The following is a 24,145-nucleotide window of genomic DNA, read 5'->3' as shown; positions in this document are numbered from 1 at the left end:
ATTTGGTATATAAAATTCTTATACAGTTTTAAATTTAAAGTGAAATTCATGTTGCAGAAGGAAGAGATGAAGTTTCAGGAAATTTTCTATGGCAATTCAAATACACATGGGTTATTGAAATGAAGTTATACAGTGTCTTTCCTAAACAGGTTTTAAAGAGGAAAAAAAAAAAAAGCTTCCTGGGCACCCAGATGGCTAGGAAGGCTTGCCTCCTGTTGGTCTATAATCTTAATAGAAAATATTACTTAGATGTTATAATTCATCTTAAAATAATACCCTTTAAGCACTTAGTATTTTAATAGTTAACATCATTTCCAGTCCTAAAATAACCTTACAAGTATTCATTTCTTTATTTTCACAGGTAGGGAAATGAACTTAGAAATTGAGTAAGTTAAAAACACGACATCACTAATAATTATAAAGACAGATCTGGGCCTAGGTCTGTTCAACTTCATAGCCTATTTCTATTCTACAATACCATTGCTTTGCAATAAATGTCACTAAGTCTCAAGTTCAGACTACAAACAAGTTCAGTATCTATTATCATATTTATACCATTTTACTTGGTAATAGAAGGTAAAAAATAAACATGCTCCAAATATTACAATAGGTCTTTTGCTATCCTGTGTTTATTTTGGTGAAACAAATGGAAACAATTGTCATCTCAAGATGATTTACTTTAAGGGCTATGAAAATGTAATATAGTATATACTAAAAAACAAACCTTCTGAAATTTTAACACAAAATTGAGTACAATGAACCAGATTATATATACATATACCCTTTACTTCCGAGAGATTTCTCAGGCATTTTTAATATAACTGCATTTTAATTTTCATTGAAGTTTCATTAATATCTATACTGTAATAGCATTACTACATTCTTCTCCAAATATCTCGTAACGCATTATGGTAGATGACTATAGTAAAAGATATGTTCCAGAACAGTCTTAAACTGTAAAGTTCCTAAAACAAATCACCATGACATCTTTAGGTCATCATGCACGTTTTAAGTAATCTGACATTTAAACAGAATTGTATCAAAATTGAGCAAATGAACCACACTACAGTGTTTGTCCCTTCTATCTAGTCTCAAGTAAAAAGACTTACCCCATGTTCCTTAGCAGCTGTGACAACTTTAAGGAGGATATCTTCCTCAACAAATGGCCTCACAGCATCGTGGATAATCACTATTTCTGGCTTAGAGAGTTTACAGTTGAGCTGATCTTCCGCGAGTGCTTTTAGTCCATTGAAAATTGACCTGTGGCGGGTCACTCCAGCTTCGACCAGTGAGATGCGTTTATGCTGATACTTCTGAATAATACTTTTCATTACTTCCATGTTCTCTCCAGTTACTGCTACAACAATGTCCTTTATCCAACATACTCTAAAAGGAAGGAAAGTATGTATACATTTCATAAGTTAATTCTTAGACAACTAAAGTGAGTAACAAAATTGAATCACTAGTATTGGTATATTTACATAGGGAGATTAAAAACTACAAGTTAATATGTCTTACGCATTTTTATTACATCTAGTTAAGAGGTTAATGAAAAAGAATTGGTGAGCATTTAATACTAAAGCTCTAGTGTTTCACATTACATAGAATATTTTACATGATGTAGTATATGAATAGAGTCTAGTATACAGTACTACCAGATACCATTTTTTACTTAAGTTAAATTGGAATTAGAGTATCAGATTGTATGAGAAAATAGCCTATATTAAGAATATGCTTTTAAACTTTTTTCCAAACACTTTTCCCTTCAATGAAATAATTCAAAGCACTTTTGAGATCCAAAAGTTGACTGTCACTTTCAAGAAGTCCACTGAGTTGGCAGCCAACCACTTGAATACCAACAAAGCTGGAAAACTTAGCTAACACAAGCCTTACTAAATATGTAACTTAAATGGGAGAAACCATAGTAATTAATATTGTAGAAATAACGTTTAAGTAAAATGGAAAAGCTTACAATTCATGAAATAGGACTGTTCTATTGAGTGATATACAAACCAATGTTTCTGTTGCAAAACATTTCCAAGACAGAGTCACATTCTGTCCCTTAGGCTGGAATGCAGTGGCATGATCTCGGTTCACTGCAACCTTCACCTCCTGGGTTCAAATAATTCTCATGCCTCAGCCTCCCAAGTAGCTGGAATTACAGGCATCTGCCACCACACCTAGGTATGGTTTTTATTTTTATTTTTCCCCATAGAGATTGGGTTTCACCATGTTGGCCAGGCTATCCTAGAACTCCTGACCCCAAGTGACCCGCCTGCCTCGGCCTCCCAAACTGTTGGGATTACAGGCATGAGCCAATCCACCCGGCCTGTAAAACATTTTCTTAAAGAAGGACCTACTGACAAACCAGACTGCAAGTAGTCCACATTACTGAGTTGCTGCTGCATTCAAGTCTGGCAGATTTGTGTTGAACACCAGTGCTAATGCAGACAAATGTCACTGTAGACTCAATATTCTACAGTCCAAAAGCCCAGACCAAGACAACTATCTCTGATCCATGATATAAACTCTGAATAAAGACTTAATTTTTAATTTTTAGCCTATGATATTCTATACTTTCATTCTAGAACAGTTAAGTGTTTAAAATATTTTTAAAGATATGGAAGGGTCTGAAAATTACTGCATAAAGATTACCTTTACTGAAAACTGAAAGTTAACATTGGGTTGCTTTATTCAGTAACGTCCCCTACCTCTTATTATTGAACAGACCCTTACCACAACCCAAAACCCCATTCTGCCTGTAGCTAAAACAAGACTACACTGATGAATAAAACCAAGAGCTACTTTACATGTGGCACTGCCTTTTCATTTTAAGCACATTTCTTTAATAAATGTTTACTGAGCACCAATATATTATCAGCATTGACCAGGCATGGCTGCTCACACCTGGGATCCCAGCACTCTGGGAGGCTGAGGCAGGTGGATCACTTGAGGTCAGGAGTTCGAGACCACCCTGGCCAACATGGTGAAAACCGTCTCTACCAAAAGTATAAAAAATTAGTTGGATGTGGTGACACATGACTGTAATCCCAGGCACTCGGGAGGCTGAGGCAGGTGAATCGCTTGAACACAACAGGCAGAGGTTGAAATGAGCCAAGATCATGCCACTGCACTCTAGGCTGGGCAACAGAGTAGGACTCTGACAAAAAAAAAAAAAAAAAAAAAAAGAAGAAGAAGAAAAAAGCATTGAGGATGCAATAGAAAAAGCCCAGACATGAAACAAAAACACCAATCAATAAATGCAAGCTGTCATCAAACAGAATGAACTCCAAGTTCAGGACAGCCTGTAGGCTGAGTAGCTAAAGAGTCTGAAGGAGGGTTTGAAAGTGTTCTCTAAGAAAAGGGAGTTTACACTGAAGGGGTGGGTGGCAGGTAAGCAGGCAAAAGGGCTAGGAGTGAGGGAGAGAGGAGTGGTCCAAGTGGAGGCCATGGCAAGGTCCTCATGGGTTGAGAGGAAGCAGAGCTGGAGTTCCCCAAGCAAGGAGAAGGGCCCATGCAGAACCTGGAGGCCCTATCCTAGGGGTTTTAACCTTTAATCCTAAAAAGAGGATAGGCACCCATAGAAAAGCTTTAAGCAGGTGAGTGCACTCAGGCTAAAGGCCAATGCTCCCTCATTATGTTCTAATAGGAGTTTTTGGATAAACAGAATAATGAACCCAGAAAGATGTGCACTTCCTTACTCATGAAACCTGTGACTATACGACCTTAAACAGCAAACAGGACTTTACGGAGGAGATTAACGATTTTGAAACAGGGAGATGGTCCTCAATTATCTAGGGGGATCCAATGTAATCACAAGAGTCCTTATAAAGGAAAGGAGGCCACAGGAGAGTCAATAGAGAAGATGTGATGACAGAAGCAGATGTCGAACTGATGCAGGGCCCCAAGCCAAAGAACTTGAGTGGCCTCTAGAATTTTATTTTATTTTTTGAGACAGAGTCTCACTCTGTCATCCAGGCTGGAGTACAGCGGTGCATTCTTGGCTCATGCAACCTGACTCCCAGGTTCAAACAATTCTCCTGCCTCAGCCTCCCAAGTAGCTGAGATTACGGGCACCTGCCCCGACACTTGGCTAATTTTTGTATTTTTAGTAGAGATGAGGTTTCACCATACTGTCCAGGCTGGTCTCAAATTCCTGACCTCAGGTAATCCACCCACCTCAGCCTCCCAAAGTACTGTAATTATAGAAGTGAGCCCCATACCTGGCTGGCCTCCAGAATTTAGAGGAAGGCAAGGAAATGGATACTCCCCAGATCTTCCCAAAGGAATGCAGTTTTGCCCACACCTTGACACAGCTCAGTGAAACTAAACTGAGACTACTGACCTCCAAAGTTGTAAGAGAATGTGGTTTTAAGCCATTCAGTTTGTGGTAATTTTAATAGCAGCAATAGGAAACACAAGAGCTTAAATTTTACTGACTGCAGGGAGGAAAAAGGATTCGGCAAAGAGAGAAAGGATACAGAGAGACCAAGTAGGAGGCGGCTGCTATAATCTGGGCAATGCAATGATGGTCGCCTGGGTACCATGTGGAGCTTGTATTTGGGATATTGGAGATAGTCTATTCTAGAGGTAATCATCTACATAAGGAAGAAAAAGTAGTGAAATAAGACAAGTATCACATAGCAATAGCCAATATAAATAAAGCACTATATCTTAAGCATTTTTCATAGTTTAACTCTTGTAATCTTTACAATACCTCTACACAATCTCTCAAATAAGAAACAAAAACATTAGAATATACAATTACATTTTTCCTATACTACCATCTCACTCTAAAAGCATTGAAGCAGTAAGAACTGTTTACCATTTTTCAAGATAATACATTTCATTTTATTTCCTTTTCTAGAATATAGGCTCTATAACAGATACAAGGTCTGCTTCGTCCATTGCCTTACACCTAATGCCTAGTGGGTGCTCAGTGCGTATTTGTTGAATAAATGACCCTGGTCTGTCTCATCTACCGGGGGCAGTATAACATCTTACAACACAGCATAGTCTCAAGAATTGTGAAAACAAAGGAGGCTCTCATTACCCTGACTAGCTACGAATATATAAATAAATCCAAGAATGAAAAAAGCATTCCCTATGCAATGTGATTTTGTTGATTGTTTTGCTTCTAGGTATTTGACTCTCTGCTCTGATTTCTACATCCTAAGGCTCCTTGAGAGCCAGGATTGTTTTCATGTTCCACACACCTTGAGAGGATTTTAATCACAATCAAACAAAAATAATACCATTCAGAACTCCAAAGAATCATCTGTGGTAATTAATATAGGCAACGGAAGTGATTCTAGACTAAGACTGGACGTGGGTTATTTCCTAGGCCTTTCATTGCAAATTTAGCAATTGCAGAACTTAAACTGCACTCAGTTTCAAATTAAAGTTCTCAGCAAGTGGTAAGTCACAGTTCTTCAATCCCTCTTACATGTGGGATTTCCCAAGGTTCTGGCTCCACTGCCACAGCTGTGACCCACAGAGTCATCTCTAGCATAATTGACTGCATTAGCCTCTCAGCTGTTTCCTCTTACTCTTATCTCAATACAATCCATTCTCACCACTTCTCGATGATTTTTCTCAAGCACAAATCTGAGGTCATCCCTTGCTGGCTCTCGAGCAAGGCCCTTCAAGACCTGACCTCAGCCTACCTCATGCACATCATTTGGTCTCTTCCATTCCCTCTTACTCTCATACCAAACTGCTCCCTGAAGGGAAGGCATCTCTCACACTCAGTTATTTGCATATACTGCTTACCTGGTCTCTCAACACTGACCCCATCCCTCTCTCCCCACCGCACCTCCTCAGCTCCTGCCCGAGTTCTACTTACTTACTCATCAGTTCTCAGTTCACAGATGGCCCCCTCCAGCAGGAAGCTATCCCTCACTGTCATTCTGGGTACAACATCCCTGCTTCTCAGCTTGCAGAGTGCTTATACACACAGACTCGTTTGAACTATACTGCACTCTGTTTATAACCTTATCTTCCTCACTAGGCTGCCAACTCATAGAAAGCAAAAACTAGGCCCCAGAACTTGGTGCATACTCAACTTCCAGGAACATAGTAGAAATAACACTTAAGATATATGGAACATTTGTTAGGTCCCAGGCAATGTGTAGAATATTTTACATTATCTCAATATCCATATCTGCTCTATAAAGCACATTTTCATCTCAGCTTCACACATGAGGACACAGGCAGTAACCTGCCCATTATCACAGAGCTCAGAAACTAAGGGACCAAGCTGTGACCTCAGTCTGACTTTGAAGCCTCCAACTTTAGTCTGTGTAAATGCACCAGCACTGTCTCTGAGAGGAAGGTGTAAAATCCAGGAGAGAAAAAATCATTTTGGATCATTGTATCTACAGCACTTCATTTATATTAAAGTTGAAACACATAACATTTCTGCTTTTATAGTCAAAACCACTCAGGTTTCTTACAGTTTCTTGTAACTCAAGCAGAAGTAGCCATTATTTCATGTGTTCATTTAGTCATTTAACAAACACCAAGTATCTAGCATTTGCCAGGCACTATGCTAGATACTGGCCAGTCAGTAATGAACAAAGACTGACAGAATTCCTGACCTCTCAGCCACATGTCAATAAGTGTATGTTAAATAAATTTTGGAGAGGAGAATGCTTGAATAATTCGGCATAAAAACTGCTTAGATTTATAGAAAGCTACTAAAAGCAATATTTAATATATCCTCCAGTTGTTTATTAGTGTGACATGTTAACTTTTTAAAACAGGAGTTATAAGCACATTTTCAACTAAATCGGTAGGATTTTTAAGGGAAGAGATTACAACTTGTCCTCTAAACTATTCACCTGCTACTTTTCATAGTATATTCTACCAGCAAAATTGGTTAAACTTTTAAAGAAATCAGGTTGCTACTTTTTAATGACTTTACATTAACTTAAATGTTAGAATGTGATGTAGAAGAATTAAGAGGAAGATAGGATAACACTTGACATAGTCACTCCAGTATCTGCTCAATGAATTAACTCCCAATTTTACTAGATTGCCTTAAAATAACCCAAATTCTGTTCCATCAGACAGAAAACAGCCAAAGTAGATGTAAATAATTACAGACATTTGTGGCCTTAAATTATTTCCAACAATTGTATGAGACTCTAAACAGAAAATGTCGTTTTAAACCAGTATTTCTCAAACTGCCGGTTTCAGGACCCATTAGAGTGTCATAAAACAAGTTTATAGTAAGTTTTAGACCAACATTGTTGCGTAAATATAATGAAAATTAACAGTAAAATGAAAATGCATAACACAGAGATAAGCTGTTTTCATGAATTTTCTTTCAAGTATGTTTAAATGTATAATAAGTAAACATGTGTTTGTCACTGAGCCATGAGGGAAAAATGTCATTCTTGTAACAGGTCACAAAAGAATTTTAGAAAACACTGTTTTAGACCTCTCTTCAGAGATAACAGGTTTATAAAGCTATTTTGGTCAGCAACCAAGCATACACCCAGTACTTGTAAGTCTTTATAAGTACTGTTTGTATTCCAAAGGATTTATTCACATTCTTTTCTAGTTATAGAATTCAAAGTCTTTTACAGTATTAAAATTTAATAATGTAAAATCATAGGACTGAAAAACACCTTAAGTACCTTACATAGTGCCTACAGATCAAATATTTGCTGAATAAAGGGATCTAGTTTACCTTTTAACTGAGGGCAAGTCCACACCAAACCCCCAGCAGCCTAATTCCGTTCCTGAGTATTTCCTTTCTAGCACATTCCATAGGCAAATAGGAACCTAGCCCTAAGCTCTATTACACCTACAGACATTGCGGAAGAAATATAGTATCTCAAAAGTTATTTTCTCCTGGAATAACAAATACTGCTTACTGGAAAACTTGGCCCAGACAGTTTTAACAGATCAGCTGGGAACAGAACATTTTAACAAATGTTTTATGAAACAGATGGGAAAGATCAGGCCCTGTTAACACCTCTGAAGCTCTCTCATCCAGCCTGCAGAAGTTTGGCTGCAAAGGGACAGTGGCAGCTGCTGCTCATTGCCGTGACAGCCTTCACGGAAAGTTGGCCACTGGATTATACTATGGACCTAATTCATAGACTTCTGTTTCTCCATACCGACCCTGACGTTTTAGCAGCAAAATATTGAATTGGCATGAGGAGGCTGGCTCTTGGAATACCTTTGCAATGTCAAGCCTTCCTACTGTGGCCCATGAAGGCTGCCAGTTGTCAGGCGCTTAGCCTATCTGCCTTAGTCTTAGCACTTATTTTGAAGGCATTCCATGGGGTCTTCTGGAAATGCAACACTGATCTGTAATCATCTGACCTGTACAAAATACAAATCCCATGATTCGGACTTGACCCTTTCATTAAGGAAGCCTTGAGACAAAATTTTAAGTCAAATTCATCTAACCACTCAACTAAAAGCATTCCTTTCTCATAATGAATCTCTAATACAGTTAATAAGTAAGAGCTATCAACACTGGCTCCTAAATATTTCTTGTGTCCATTCCTATTATCTCAGCCGAATTCAAGTGATCAACATCATTCATCTGGACTAACATTTATATCTTTACTCGTATATCTTGTTCAACAGTATTTGCTGTGGTTTTGAGAAATATAGGACAGAATATGTAAAAGTACACAAGAAAACAATGTACAAAAGTTTAAAAACTAAGCTAATATACTGAAACACACACTATGGAGTCTTAACAATGTAACAGACTTTCATTGATTTCCAAGCCCAATCTCAATCTGCAAACTAAGTTTCCATAATTTGAACACATACAGATCTACAAAACTGATTTTTCATCCCAAATTTACCTCAAGTTGTCAGACTCAAGGAGACTAATTCTCTCCAGCCAAACTGATAAGATTATGAAACATAAATCAAAGTGGCAAAAGATTAACATATAATAATACACACAACTATCACAAGGTCTAGAATACTTTTTCATCAGTGGAACAGCACATTTTCCTGTAGAAGATTTATAGGGGAAGCAGAGTTATAACCAAAACGACAAGCATGAAACTATCCAAAGGAAAAACTTATCTTAAGCATTGTCCTCCACCTAAGAGAGCTCAAAAACCTCATTAACTATGAGGAAAGCCCTGCCAGACATTGTTCAAATCCACTGTCAGGAATTCCCACTCCTACCCAACGCATCACCAAGTCGGAATAATTATGGCTGAAGTTTGCCTCTCTTATTTGCTTTTGTTGTAGTTATCTATTTTTCAGCTGTTCCAGGTTGACTACCCCCTCAGCCCCACACACACTTTATGACACTTTCCTTATATATTTAAATCAGAAATCAGATTACTGGCAGGAATTTTTGCCTCCTATGTCGGATACAGGGAATATTTTTTTAAAAACAGTAAAATCTAGATATATGAATTGGTCAATTATGAGTGAATGTTACTGTTTGTCAGAGCTTTATGCACTTGCCAATAACACCATCGTCATGATTCCTTGGAGCAACATTTCCTTATAGAATCTCAGGTCACAAAGTGATAGTTATCTAAGGGATTATTACCCCTAATCTCAGTTCCTTGTTAGTAAAAGGTGAAAAGTAAGATTCCCTTTAGTTTATAACCTGGGGTTTAATAATTATATTTCAATTCGGTTAAAAAGCCAAAACAACTTTTGAAATCTTAGAAACATTTTTAATCAGCTTCTGAAAGGGTCTAGTTCCCAGCATAACATAAAAATGAGTTGTTACATGTGATCCTTCCTAGTTATATCCATACGCACAAATCTGGACTACTAGCTGTATAATCTTAAAGAATGAAGTCTATTAACCTATATACGCATTCATATATACTAATACATATGTATATGCATATACATGATTCTTAATCACAGTATACAAATTATATCCACAAACAACATAATCTTGATATCTTAAATACTTAACTGTAAATCTCCATTTTCTTGGAGCCTTTAACCGACATGCTTCAGATACTGGAGGATTCAGAGGTACTTTTGAATATCATTTAATCTGATCATTAGTTTTCCAAGCTATTTCAATGGTGGAAAGTAGGACTTGGCTAAACTAGAAACTCTTTTCCAATTTTGTCAAAAAGAAAATGAAAAAGGAATCTGAAGTTCCAGTGAATTCACAAAATTGATTTTCTTTCAATGTCTCCTCCAACTACTTGATTTTAGAAGAATAGCTTTTTAAATGTATGGCATGTCTGAAAAGCAGAAAACTTCCTTGACTTGTCTACCTTAGGCACTAAGGATCTCTTGTATCAAAATGTAGTGTCTCTTAATTCCCCCAAGGCCAGAGAGCACCTAACTCAAGTCATTAGTTGTGCTGATTCTCAGCCAAAGAATAAGCCTCAGTATCTGTCAAAGATCTGAGAGTTTTACTAGTCCTCTTGAAGGATGCAATCAGGTGTCCTCTCTTCAGTGTTCTACCCCACCTTCAGGGGTACCCTGTGCCTCTGATGTCTATACTTTTCCAAGGTCCTATAACTAATCATCTGACTTCCTAAGAAGTTCAAGCGGAGCTTCAGTTCTACCTGACAGCTTATGTTTCAGCTTTCTGGGGTACATTATATCTCATTAGGTTACCACTCGCCCATCTCCTGAGTTTATGAGTACTTCTTATCTGCTGCACTTCCTCTCATTCATTCTCCCTTCTGTAGCTATACATTTTTAGCTCCTTTAGGTGGGTCAAGGAAGGAGTAGAAACAAAAATATGTGTAAGTAGCAGCCTTTAACTAGAGGCAAGACTAGTCATGTTTCTTTACATTTCCCTACCCAGATTTAGGAATTTGGGGCCAAAGTTTGCAAGTTTCTCCCTTCTCTTTTGTAGTCCCCAATTAAATTTTGGTTCAAAATTCCAAAAGACAAATCAACCCACAAGAGTTATTTTCAATGGTAGTTTGAATTTCTTAGGTGAGAAAGAAGAAAAAAAAAATTCTCAACTTCTCAGCCCTGTTAGTGAGATAGCAAAAGTTTGGGCAAGGAAAAGTTTGGGCAAGGAAAATCCTTACTTATGAGGGGCAAATAAAATGAATTTTGAAGTCAAATTCAGGGCATCAATTTCAAACTGTACTATAAGGCTACAGTAACCCAAACTGCACAGTACTGGTACACAATAGACACAGACTGACGGAACAGAGAACCCAAAAATAAAGTCAACAAATTAAGCAATGGAAACAGCACTCCCTATTCCATAAATATGGTGGAATAGCTGGCTATCTATTTCCAGAGGAATAAAACTGGACCCCCACCTTTCACCATACACAAAAATTAACTTGAGATAGATTAAAGATTTAAATGGAAGACCTCAAACTGTAAGAATCCTAAAAGAAAACCTAGGAAACACCATTCTAGGCATCAGCCTTGGGAAAGAATTTGTGACTAAGTCTTCAAAAGCAACTGCAACAAAAACAAAAATTGACAACTGAGAGCAAATTAAACTAAACAGCTTCTGCACTGCAGCCGGGTGTAATGGCTCACACTTGCAATCCCAGCACTTTGGGAGGCCAAGATAGGTGGATCACCTGGGCTCAGCCCCTCAAGAATAGCCTAACCAGCCTTGCCAACATGGCGAACCCCCATTTCTACAAAAAATACAAAAAAATTATCTGGGCATGGTGACACCTGCCTGCAGTCCCAGCTACTTCAGGGCCTGAGGTGGGAGGATCACTTGAGCCAAGGAGGTTAAGACTACAGTGAACTGAAATCCCACAACTGTACTCCAGCCTGGGTGGCAAAGTGAGACCCTATCTCCAAAAAAACAAAAGAGCTAATGCACAGCAAAAAAAAAAAAAAGCAATCAGTAAGCAGATAGTTTTTGCATTATCTAGCAAAGGCCTAATATCCAGAATCTACAAGGAACTTTAAACAACTGAACCAGCAAAAAAACAAATAATCACATTAAAAATGCAAAATGACATGAACACACACTTCTGAAAAGACAATATGGAAGTATCCAACAAACAAAAAAATTCTCCACATCACTAGTCAGAAATGCATATCAAAACCACAATGAGATACCAACTCACACCAGTCAGGATAGCTATTATGAAGAAGTCAAAAAAAGATGCTAGCAAGGCTGCAGAGAAAAGGGGACGCTTACACAGTGCTGGTGGGAATGTCAATTAGTTCAGCCACTGTGGAAAGAAGTTTAGAGCTCTCTCAAAGAACTTAGAACTACCATTCAACCCAACAATCTCACTAGCGAGTATATATTCAAAAGAAAACAAATGCTTCTACCAAAAAGATACATGCACCATGTTCTTCACAACGCTATTCACAACAGCAAACACATGGAATCAACCTAGGAACCCATCAATGATGAACTGGATAAAGAAAACGTAATACATATACACTATGGAACACTATGTAGCCATAAAAAGAACAAAATCAAGTTCTTTGCAGCAACATGGAGGCAGCTGGAGGCTATTATTCTAAGCAAATTAACAGAGGAACAGAAAACCAAATACATGTTCTCACAAGATGGATCTAAACAATGGGTACTCATGAACATAAAGATGTCAACAACAGACATTGGGGAATATTATATAGAGGGCAAAGCTTGAAAAACTATTCAGTATTATATTCATTACCTGGGTGATGGGATCAACCATACCGTAAACCTCAGCATCACAAGATATACCCAAGTAATAAATCTACGCACATACCCTCTGAATCTAAAATAGAAGTTGAAGAAAAAAAAATTTAGAGCAACACATACAGCTCTTGAAAAACAAGAAATGACATTCTCTCAGAATAACCTAGATGATTGACAGTGGTGACAATCAATTAATTTTCTTATTTGGGACAATGAGAACTGTAGTTTCTTTGATAAGTAAAAAGCATGCATAATTTCTCAACAGAGCAAAAAAAAATAGTCTTATAAGACATTTTATACTTCTATGTCCTTTTCCTTATTTGAATTTGTATAAATTATCTTTTTTAATGAAGTGACTGAGGACTTTTGGCACCATACCCTAAGAAAACAATCAATAGTCTGTAGGGCTGATCTTTTACAGAAGGAGATAACGGCTTTCCCTTGGCAAATGGCCATCCACACACTGTAGAAAGCAAGCTTTCCAAGGACTTACTAGGATATACCCAATGTATAATCATGTTCTGTAAGTTCTTCAGACATAATAGTGAGAAAAATGAGCCATAAAGTATTTCAGAATGGAAATTTTGATGAATTATTATTGCTATTAGGATTTTATGACTGCTGTTATTAAGTAAAAGTGGAAGACAAACAGTTTTTTATTTTCCATTAACAAGGCCTTTCCAAACATTCTTTTGCCTCAAAAGTGGGTATATTAGTCCGTTTTCACACTGCTATAAAGAACTGCCCAGGATTGAATAATTTATAAAGGAAAAAGATTTAATTTACTCATAGTTCAGCATGGCTGGGGAGGCCTCAGGAAACTTACAATCATGGTGTAAAGTGAAGGAAAAGCAAGGTACTTTTTTCACAAGGTAGCAGGAAAGAGAACGAACACAGAAGGAACTACCAAAAACCTATAAAAGTGCCACATCTGTGAGACCTCACTATCAAGAGAACAGCATTGGGCAAACCACCCCCATGATTCAATTACCCACACCTGATCTCTGCTCCATGCTTCAGTTACCTCCACCTAATCTCTCCCTTGACACACAGGATTATGGAGATTGCCAAACCGTATCAGTAAGATGTTTAGTGTCCACCTATCTTAGGCTGCCTCAGAAGATGCAAAAAATTAAATTTAATGCAAAAGTTTTCTCCGTGGGAGAAAAGTCTAGTGTAGAAATGACTATAATCCCCTATAGCTAATTACCAAGCAGATAAAGATCCTGATGGCCATTGTGTCCCATAGAAATGCCTGCATATATGAGCTATGTTGTCACAATGTTCATGGCACTAGATTATTTTAGCTAAGTGGTTCGTGGAATGGTTTCAGGGACCCCTCCCTCCACCGCCCAGAAAAACGGAATGAAGTTAGCAACTAGAATCATTTAAAATTTTGAGTTTCAGATGTAATCATTGGGCTGATTATACAAATCATCGGTGATTATGGCGTTTTACACTTCCATTTTCCAAATGCCAATATTCGAAAGTAAAATAATACAAGACCCTTAACCCGCCTTTGTGAAAATTATAACTCAGGAAATTAGGACTGTGAAAGGTCAGACCTAACCGACTCCATCTTGCTTCTACCCATTAAGCTGTCCTTGTTCATTTCCTGGTGTAGGCCTAACTAACCTCGGGAAGGAATTTAGTTTATGGTTTGACTCTGAAACAAAAGTGATAATAATCCTTTCCTGAAAAAACCCCCTTCTTGCCTGGGGACCGCTCTGCCTTGGTAAGACTAACAAATTCGCTACAAGATTAGAAATTATGGTTTAGAAGTCATGCTGCCTCTGGCTCCAAGAGTCTGAACCTCTCCAAATTGCTCCTGGGGATAACATCACTATTGTAAAACCTAAGGTCGGTGCTTGAGATATTTAACAGACCCTTCTTTCCATGCATCAGCTGACACCAGCCAGACTGGTAATCTGTCTCATCCAGTTCTGCAATCTCACCCAGGAACAGAAGACAGCAAGAAAACCTCACTTAGACCCGCCTGATTCCATCTCCAACTTGAACAATTAGCACTTCCCACTTTTCAATCCCCTATCCGCCAAATTATCTTTAAAAACTCCGATCCCGAAATGCTCGATTTGACTAATTTTTTGAGTAATAATAATTTGAGACTGATGTGAGTAATAATAAAACTCCAGTGTCCCGCACGGCAGACTCTACGTGAATTACTATTTCTCCATTGGCAATTCCCCTGTCTTGATAAATCAGCTCTGTCTAGGAAGGAGCAAGGTGAACCTGTGGGGCAGTTAAAAAACAACTTGAGCATTTTGGCTTTTGAGCATATGTGAGGGTTTGCGAGGGGCTCCTTTCTGGAGAACGTGCCACTTCCCTTGCACTAGAATCTCACTAGCTCGGTTTTCAAAACCTCCTGCACAGGCTATGTATGCTGAAGGATGACATCTATCTTGAAATAAAAACGGTTCGCTTCAATTCAAGGCTTCACAAACTACAAAGCCCCACTGGCTTCAGAGAAGTTCAAACACCTTAGCAAAACTATGTGAATATCTGTAATGCCGCTGCTTCCCACCCCAGCACCCCCTCCCCAAGCTCCACCTCATTACTCAGTGCTAAAAACAAAGTAAGGTAAGTATTATAACGTACGCCTCCATTTCACTTCCTCAGCTCCTCACTGCTGTTCCCCGAGTCCTCCCTTTTCCCATTCCCTCTGTTTCCTTCATTTCCCCAACTAGTTAACTTCAGTGCCTCTTCTAAGATAAAGGAGTTATATCTCAAATTCAGACTTAAATCCCTATCCACCTCGAAACGTTATTAAGTTCTGCTCCTCTCCCCTCCTGCAGCACCTAGTAATTAGCGCAGTCGGTCTCATGGAAGGTGCTCAGTAAATTAAAAAAAAACACACACACACACACACACAACGAAAACGCACCCTGGAAACAGCGTGCCCGTACAACTCGATCCACGCATGCGCGGATGCCGAGCCCAGGACAGACTATCCCGACAGCTTCTCCTCAGGCCCCAGTTAGAACTCCAAGTCGCTTATTCCCAACCCATGCACTAATCCCGTGCCACACGCCGGGCCTTCCCCACCACCTCATCTGCCTGGGCACGTAATGGGCTCGGTGGGGCAGCTGCAGCTTTGCCTGTCTGTTAAAGGCCAGAGTGTCCCATCTCTGAAATGACGGAGGGAACAGAGCTCAGGCTTGAGTAACTGAGCCCGGCCCAGCAGTCCCTGAGGTGAAGACGCCAGCGGCAGGGCGGGGAGCGGGAGGCCGGGCCCAGGGAGCCGCGGGGCGCGTCCGGCGCCACTTACCTCTCCAGGGCCTGCAGGGTGTAGCTGATGAGCGGCCTCCCCAGGATGGGGCAGAATTGCTTCGGGGTGGGGACACCCATCCTCTCCCCGCACCCCCCGGCCGGCAACACCGCAGCCACGGCGAGCGGGTGGCGCCCGGGCCGGGCCCGAGCCGCGCTCTGCAGTGAGGCGGAAGCCGCCTGGTCCGCGCCTCGCTGACCGCTCAGGCAAGGACCCGGCTCCGTGGGCCTGGAGCTGCCCGGCGGCCCGCGCTCCATGGCTGCGGGCGGAGCGGCGGGCCACACTAGCCCCGGGCCGATGCGACCCCACGCTGCTCCCACCCTCGGCCGGGGTCGCGCGGTGAAGAGCAGACCACCGAGAGAGTCGCAGAGCGCGGAAGACGAAGGCGCCCCCCTGAGCCGCCCCGGCCCGGGTGTTGCTACCCCGCAGGGGACGTTTCCGACAGCCGCGGCAGCATCTGAGGCTGCCGCTCTGCCCTCGCTGCGCAGCTCCGGCCTCCGCACCCGGGCCCAGCGCCTCCGGAAGGGCCGACTCGCCCGCCCTGCGCTTTCCCCGGGCAGGCCCAGCTGTCGCCGCTGTCAGCACGCCCTACAAATCTAAAGATCGCAGATACTTAAGGGCCTTGAATGAGTCTGCAGGAGAGCTCAGGCCTCCATCCCATCCCTCCTCGCTTTAAACTTTTGGAAGAAATTGGGATTCAGGTCACAGGATGGGAGGTAGGGTGCATATGCACCTCGATTACCTGAATTTCATTAAGCTCTGGAGGCTTCCTGGTTCTACCCCGGGTAAAGACAGATGATGGATTAGCAAGTGTGAGTGTGGCCCATCAATAACCCAAACTGTGGTGGCTCTCAAACTTGTCTGCACGTTGGAACCACCTGGGGAACATGTCCTGGCGTCTGTGTTTCACCCTCAGAGATTGGGATTTAATTGGTCTGGTGTGCCCCGGGCTTTAGAATGTTTTCAAAGATCCTCAGGTGATTCTGATGAGCGTGCACGTTTGGAACCACAGGGTCAAAGCAATACTAATTGCTGAACAATCGATACACCTTATGTATTGCCAGTTCCCTTTTTACAAAAGGAGAACCACGTTAAAATGGTTAATTTATGTAAGATTGCAAAACTAACAGCAGAGCAGCCCCAAGGTCCTCATACAGAAGTAGGCCAAAGTTGAATAATTTCAGGCCTAAAGCATATCTTACCCTACTGTTGTTGCTGGTGAGGTTTACCATTAAAGTATAGTGAAGAATTTGGAGTAGGAGAGCACTATTGCATTAGGTCCCTGGAATGTCAACTTCATGAAAGTAGCAACTCTTTTTTTTTTTTTTTTTTTTTTTTTGGCTTGGGTTGTGTGTGCCCAGCTCATGGAATGTAACAGAAATTTAATATTTATTGAGTGACTTGCTGATTAAATAGATTAATAATAATCATTAAAGTGTATAATCATCAGTAACTCATAGTCTTAATGCAGTGGTTTATGATTCATAAAAAATAACCTTTTAAACACTGGAAATATTATCCAGTTATAGGATTTATTACAATTTTTATTATTTTTACCCATTTTCTCAGTTGAGAGCATACAACAATGTTTTCTGCTTTTTCTTTTTGTTTAGTCTTATTGAAGGCATTCTTTCACTTTTGTTACTTTTATTATAATTAGCATTTAGGTCCTGTTTAACTTAACTCTTAGCTGAAAAGGGGTTGCCATCATATACTTCTTTGTCATTTTTATTGCTGTTCTTTCTAATTTGATCCTGAGGTCTCTCTCTTTGAGAGTGGCTTAAGCCAGAACAGCCATTCTTCAGGAGAGCCCTGACCCAAAGAGGAAACCTAGGTTCTGGTGTGCAGATGAGATGCCAAAGGAGGCAACACACAAAACATGTGAAATAACAGGCACATTTTTTTACTTACAGATTCACCAGAGAATAAGCCTGATGGAAAGTCTGGAGATAACGGGACACCCAACCAGCAGGTGGGAAGGAAGAGAGAGGACTAGTGGGGCTAAGTTCCAAAGCCTTTATCCCTTAGGCTTTCCAGAGGGGGTTGTGGATTGACTAGTTTAAAGAAAACACCAGCAAAGGGGGAACTTGACTCTGGTGTTGTCCATTGGGTTTTATCATGGTTAGCAGCTGTGGGATGTGTTGGGGCTTTGGTCATGGAATGAGGAACAAGTGTTCTATATCACAGGGAGGGGAAGTTTTAAGTAGGCCGCAGGTGATGGCATACAACTGGGTTTCAAACAGCTTATATCAGGCCTAAAAATGGATGCCCAGGCAGCAACTATATTAAACAAGTTTGGCACAATACTTGACTTCGTAGCACCCCTACCACACCTGTATCAGACATTTAATAAAATCTGTTGACTAACTGCATAGACGAATGAATGAGTCTATGAGAGCAGGAAGGTACTTCATATTAGTATTTCTATTAGTGTTGATCTTTAAACCTGTTTAAAGGTGGAGTTGTTATAAAGCTCTTCTTCCTTTACTTAATCTTAAGCAAAGTATAGTAATAAAGCTCTTGTTACACTAATTACTATAGAATAATTTTATATAATTAAACGTTGGCAAATTTTAACTAGAATCTTATTTAGTTTTGTTCTTAGAGTAAGTATATCAATTTAGATCTTACATGAATCCTTAGACCCTTAGATCTAACATACTGTATATATGTCTAGCAGACATTATGTGTAGCAGATCAACTTGTAGTGAAAAAGGGCAGACTATAGTATTCATTTATATATTAAGTATGAAGCAACATTTTTCTCTCTTCTTTTTATATAAATATAAATAATTAGTTCCATGTTATGCGTACTTTGGGTAACAGATGTAGCTTTCTTGTTAATACCGAGTTATAGCAGCCATATCATGATATCTTCTTTGCATCAGGCATGTGAAAGTACATACCCTGAAAAGAGACATCCTCTGGTAACCACTGGTAATAACCATTCTGATGTATCACTTAAAGAGTTTAGAAAAAATAAACCCCAACTGAATTATGAGGCAGAGCATGCGGAGTGGGAAGTTCTTGGAGGGGTTTTTGTTTTGAGCTTCCGCGATAGACAAAATAATGGGTCTCCAAAGATGCCCATGTTCTTATCTCCAGAACCTATGAATATGTTACTTTACACTGCTAAAGAGACATTGCAGATGTGATTAAGTTTAAGATCTTGAGATGGAGGAGAGTACCCTGGATTATCCAGTTGGGCCCTATGTAATCTCTGGCATCCTTATGAGAGAGAGTTCAGAGTCAGAGAAGGAGGCATGAGGATGGAAGCAGCCATCAGAGAGCAGACAGGGGTGGAAATGTAGGCAACCTTGAGAAGCTGGAAAAGGCAAAGAAGCAAGCTTTTCTCTTAAAGCTTACAGGAGAATATAGTCCTGCCATCCCATTTTTAGATTTCTAACATCTAGAACTGTAAGATAATCTACTTGAGTTGTTTTAAGCTGCTAAATCTGTGGCAATTTGTTATAGCAGCAAAAGGAAACTAATACAGGCTTCACACTCAGGAATATTCTCATTTGGACTATAATCTCCAAATGAGGTTGTATGTAGTTAGAAATACAGTGATATGATTGAAAAAAAAAAAAGGCACTGTTCATTCAACTTTATGTCCCGTTACTAGAGCCCCAGTATTATGACTTTTAAAATAAATCCTTTGTCTTGTGAATTTGAAAATGTATTATAAATGTTTAAAGCATAATTTTGTAATGTATACCACAATTTCATAACCTGCCTTTGGCATGCCTTTAATTTTTTTAAAGTAGACTCTTTTTAAGAGTAGTTTTAGGTTCACAGCAAAATTGAGAGAAAGGTACAGAAATTTCCCATATGCTCCCTGCCCCACACATACATAGCCTCTCACACTGTTAACATCTCTCACCAGAGTGGTACATTGGTTACAACTGATGAACCTACAGTGACACATCATTATAACCCACAGTTGATAGTTTACATTAGGGTTCACACTTGGTGTTGTACATTCATTCTGTGGGGTTAATAAATTTACAATGATGTGTATCCACCATTACCGTATCATGCAGAGTAATTTCACTGCCTTAAAATCTTCTATCCTCTGCCTATTCACATTCATACCTTCCTCTCCCCTAATCCCTGCCCAACCTCTGGCAGCCACTTATCTTTTTACTGTCTCCATGCTTTTGTCTTTTCCACAACATCATATAGTTGGAACCATACAATATTCTTTTCAGATTGACTTCTTTCACTTGGTAATATGCATTTAAGTTTTCTCCATCTCTTTTCATGGCTCAACAGCTTGTTTCTCTTTAGTACTGAGTTTTTTTTTTTTTCTGGATGTACCATGGTATATTTATCTATTCACCTGTGGGACTGTTTTAGAGGAATTTCCTGGGCTCTCCGGTTTTCCAGCTTCAGACGGCTAGGGCTCTTTGTTCAGTTTCCCGCCTGCGGGCCAGGTGGAGCTCTTTGTTTCCAGCCCACAGCCCAGGTAGGACTCTTTGGAGGAGGGGGCTCTGTGACTCAGCGTTATAAAACAAGTAGCCAATCCAGTAACAGTATCAAAGATCAGTCAATCCAGAGGAGATTTGAAAGAACTCCTCTCGTCGGATGAGAACATGAAAGGGGAGGGAATAACTCAAGAGTTAAAACTCCAGCCACCCCTGCCTGAATGGTTTCCTTTCCGCATCCCCTCCCACGAAAGCGTGGGAGCTGTTCTTTCACTCTGCCTAATAAACTCCACTTCGACTACTCTTTGGGTCCACAAGTTTAATTTCAACAGTAAGTTCACCCGGCCTTTCCCCATTCTTGAGGTGAGGAAGGCCAAGAACCTACCAACCAGCAATAGCTTTTGCTTCCATGGGGGACTAGTGGTTAGGACTTCTGGTTTTCATCCAGGTGGCCTGTGTTCAACCCCTGGTGTGGGAAGCAAGCAATCCAACTGAACTTTCATTACTACCCCGGTAACATACCTATTTAAAGATATCTTGATTCCTTCTAAGTTCTGGCAATTATGATTAACCTGTAGTAAACATCTCTGTGCAGGCTTTGTTTTGTTTTGTTTCAATTTTTAAGTTCTGGGGTACATGTGCAGGATGTGCAGATTTGTTACCAAGGTAAATGTGTTCCACGGTGGTTTGCTGTACCTATCAACCCTTCACGTAGGTATTAAGCCCAGCAAGCATTAGCTATTTTTCCTAAGGCTCTCCCTCCCCACTCCCCATCTCCCTACAGGTCCCCATGTGGTTCCCCTCCCAGTGTCCATGTTTTCTCATTATTCAGCTCCCACTTACAAGAGAGAATATGTGGTGTTTGGGTTTTCTGTTCCTCTGTGCAGGCTTTTATGTGGACTAAAATTTTCAATTCATTTGGGTAAATATCAAGGAAAAAGATTGCTGAATTGTATGAGGAAAAGTATGCTTAGTTTTGTAAGAAACAGCCAAACTTTCCACCAAAGTAGCGATACCATTTTGCATTCCCACCAACAATGAATGAGAGTTTCTGTTGCTTCACGTCCTCACCAGCATTTGGTGTGTCAGTGTTCTGGATCTGGCCATTCTAATAGGTGTACAGTGGTATCTCAGTGTTGATTTAATTTGTATTTATTTGATGACACATGATGTTAAGCATTGTTCATATATGAGTATTTGCCATGTGTATCATATTTGGTGAGATGTCAGCGTCTTCGTCCCACTTTTTAGTTGGGTCATTTGTGTTTTCATTGTTCAGCTTTTAGAATTCTTCGCATATTTTGGAGAACTATTTTTTATCTAATATTTATTTGGCAAATATTTTCTCCCAGTCTGTGGCTTGTCTTTTTATTCTCAACAAGTGTCTTTCGCAGAGCAGAAATTTTTAATGTTAATGATATCCAGCTTATTAATTGTTTTTCATGGATCATGCTTTTGGTGGCACTTTGAAAAAAATCATCACCTAGATTTTCTCCTATGCTATCTCTTAGGAGTTTTATAGTTTTGTGGATTTATTTTAGGTCTGTGATTCATTTAGGTCAGTGAGTTTTGAGTTAATTTTGTGAAGGGTATAAGTTTTGTCTGGATTCTTTTTTGTTTTCTTGCGTGTAGATATGCAGTTGTTGTAGCAACATGTGTTGAAAAGACTATCTTCGCTTTATTGTATTGCCTTTGTTCCTTTGTCAAAGATCAATTGACTGTATTATTTGAGTCTAATTCTAGTTTCTTTATAATGTTCCATTGATTCATTTCTACATCCTTTCATCAATACCACACTGTCCTGATCACTGTAGCTTTTTATATGTCTTGAAGTCCAGTAGTGTTTGTCTTCCAACTTTGTTCTTCTTCAGTATCGTGTTGGCTGTTCTGGGACTTTTGCATCTCCACATAAACTTTAAAAGCAGTTTATCACTATCCACAAAATAACTTGCTATTTTGATTGGGATTGCATTGAATTTATAGATCGATTTCGGAAGAACTGACATCTTGGCAATATTGAGTCTTCCTACCCACAAACACGGAACATCTTTACTTAGTTTTTTTGTCATGTCTTTAATCAGTTTTGTACTTTTTCTCATATGTATCCTGTACATATTTTCTTAAATTTATACTTCAGGATTTCATTTTGGGTGGGGTTAATGTAAATAATATTATGTTTTTAATTTCAAATTCCACTTGTTCATTACTGGTATATAGAAAATGATTGACTTTTTTGTATTAACCTTGGATCCTACAGCACTGCTATGATCACTTATTAGTTCCTGCCATTGTCTACTTTTTAATATGCACAGAAGTGCACATTAAATGGAGTGGCTCTCATCTTTATATCTGAAATACGTAAAACTTGCTTTTTTGTTTGTTTGTCTTTACATGTTAGTACACCTCTCTGGAATACTTGTCTTGGAGATTTCCTTTATTAGAAAATCTTAGGTCCCAGTGGGTTAATTTTTTTAGTATTATCTCAAATATAATTAGCACTGCCAGTCATTCCCCTCCTCCCCAGCTACTTCTAGAGATTAGTAGGGGTGTTTCTCATTAGTGCTAATGAACAGCTTAATAGTTCATCCTTTACCTCCATTGAAATCAGAGACAGAAGAAATAAATTAATATTCTACCATGGGCCAGCCCAATCATTTCTGGCAGCCTATGAATTCTAATTTCTGTTTTGCCATTGTGTATCTTATATGAATGGTACAGCCTATTAACCTCTGACATTTAACTCATTTTTATACATAAGAAAGGTGGCGCTCAGAATTGAGGTCTTTCTGCAGATAATGCAGACTAAACACCACCACATGACAACATCATTATTATCTTTTATTTTCATAATGTTTCTTGCAAAGTTATTGTCAGTTGTCTCTACCATCCACTCTGCTTTTCCTGAATCACTAAAAAGGAAAGCAATGGTGAATATTAACCTTAGAACTGAATTAATCATATTAAAGTTTAACTTTTCCTAAGAGGCACCTGGGAACAATGGTTTCTAGGTAGTATTTTTATATATTTTTTACAAAATAATTTACGTAGTATATATTATGTAATAGTCTTAGACAATATATTCCTGGCACCTACTGACAGAAATTTTGGTTTAATACCTCTACAGTAGGCCCAGAATTCTTATTTTTAATACACCTCCATAGATGATTCCAATGCAGGTGTAAGCCAGACTGAAATAAACACTGAATTTAAAAGAATTATACCCCAACTCATTTTATGTTCAATACATTTAATTTCAGTGTCCAAGGAAAAATGCATGTAATGTATAAAAATACTATATAAAAATTGCATAAGAAAATTACTAAGCTGTTTCATTTCCTTGTTAAATTGTAAGAAGGTAAACACAAGGAAATAATATTTAAGTACCAGAAAAGAATGATGGAAGAGAAATAGAAAACCAGATCATCCCCTGGTATTTCTACAAACTGTCATTGTGTGTGTGTGTGTGTGTGTGTGCACTGAGTATTCATTTTGCCTTGTAAAAGCTGTCATTTAAAAACACAGTATCAACTCTGAAAACTATCAAAGACAGTATCCTTGACCACAACTTAAATAGAATAGAAATTGTTGCCTGAAACTGCTCTGAGCGTGGAACTAATGCATGCAGTTCAATTGAGGATGCCACATTACTCCAGAAACCAAAAGAGAGGAATGACCCCTTGCACAAGGGACAATGTGACAGAGATAATATCTTGGAAAGTTTTGTTTAGGAAACAAATCACCAGTCTAGAAATGCTGGTGGCCAGCTTTAATCTGTGGAAGGGAGGAAAATATGGAATCATTAAAGAAGAGCAACGGCTAGAAAAGGAAGGTTTG

The 24,145-nt window shown here is 39.3% G+C and overlaps 2 protein-coding genes across 7 annotated transcripts in view; one reads left to right on the top strand and one right to left on the bottom strand.

Annotated features, from left to right (window-relative positions):
- CRPPA (CDP-L-ribitol pyrophosphorylase A) overlaps nucleotides 1-16,703 on the bottom strand; it is a 321,845-nt gene extending 305,142 nt beyond the window's left edge. For 5 of the 6 annotated variants that reach the window (XR_010344034.1, XM_012450715.3, XM_064380334.1 and 2 more), the window contains exons 1-2: nucleotides 15,885-16,141; nucleotides 1,110-1,386 (exon numbers count right to left, since the gene is read on the bottom strand). Coding sequence is in view for 5 of the 6 variants with exons in the window: in XM_012450715.3 (XP_012306138.2) it covers nucleotides 1,110-1,386; nucleotides 15,885-16,141 (534 nt within the window). In the remaining variant the exon portion in view is untranslated. Of the gene's footprint in view, nucleotides 1-1,109; nucleotides 1,387-15,884; nucleotides 16,142-16,626 lie in introns of those variants that run through there. The other variant, XM_064380336.1, reaches the window with a different exon arrangement.
- Nucleotides 16,704-17,253: 550 nt separating this feature from the next.
- Nucleotides 17,254-24,145, top strand: part of LRRC72 (leucine rich repeat containing 72) — a 169,994-nt gene continuing 163,102 nt past the window's right edge. The window contains 1 exon segment of the mRNA XM_064380338.1: nucleotides 17,254-17,856. The gene's annotated coding sequence lies outside the window, so the exon portion shown is untranslated.

This window comes from Aotus nancymaae, unplaced genomic scaffold, assembly GCF_030222135.1.
Source record: "Aotus nancymaae isolate 86718 unplaced genomic scaffold, 86718_ANA_hifiasm-v0.15.2.pri h1tg000025l, whole genome shotgun sequence".
Lineage (NCBI taxonomy): Eukaryota > Metazoa > Chordata > Mammalia > Primates > Aotidae > Aotus > Aotus nancymaae.
Note: the sequence above shows the minus strand (reverse complement) of the source record. Positions and strands in the feature narration are given on the sequence as shown.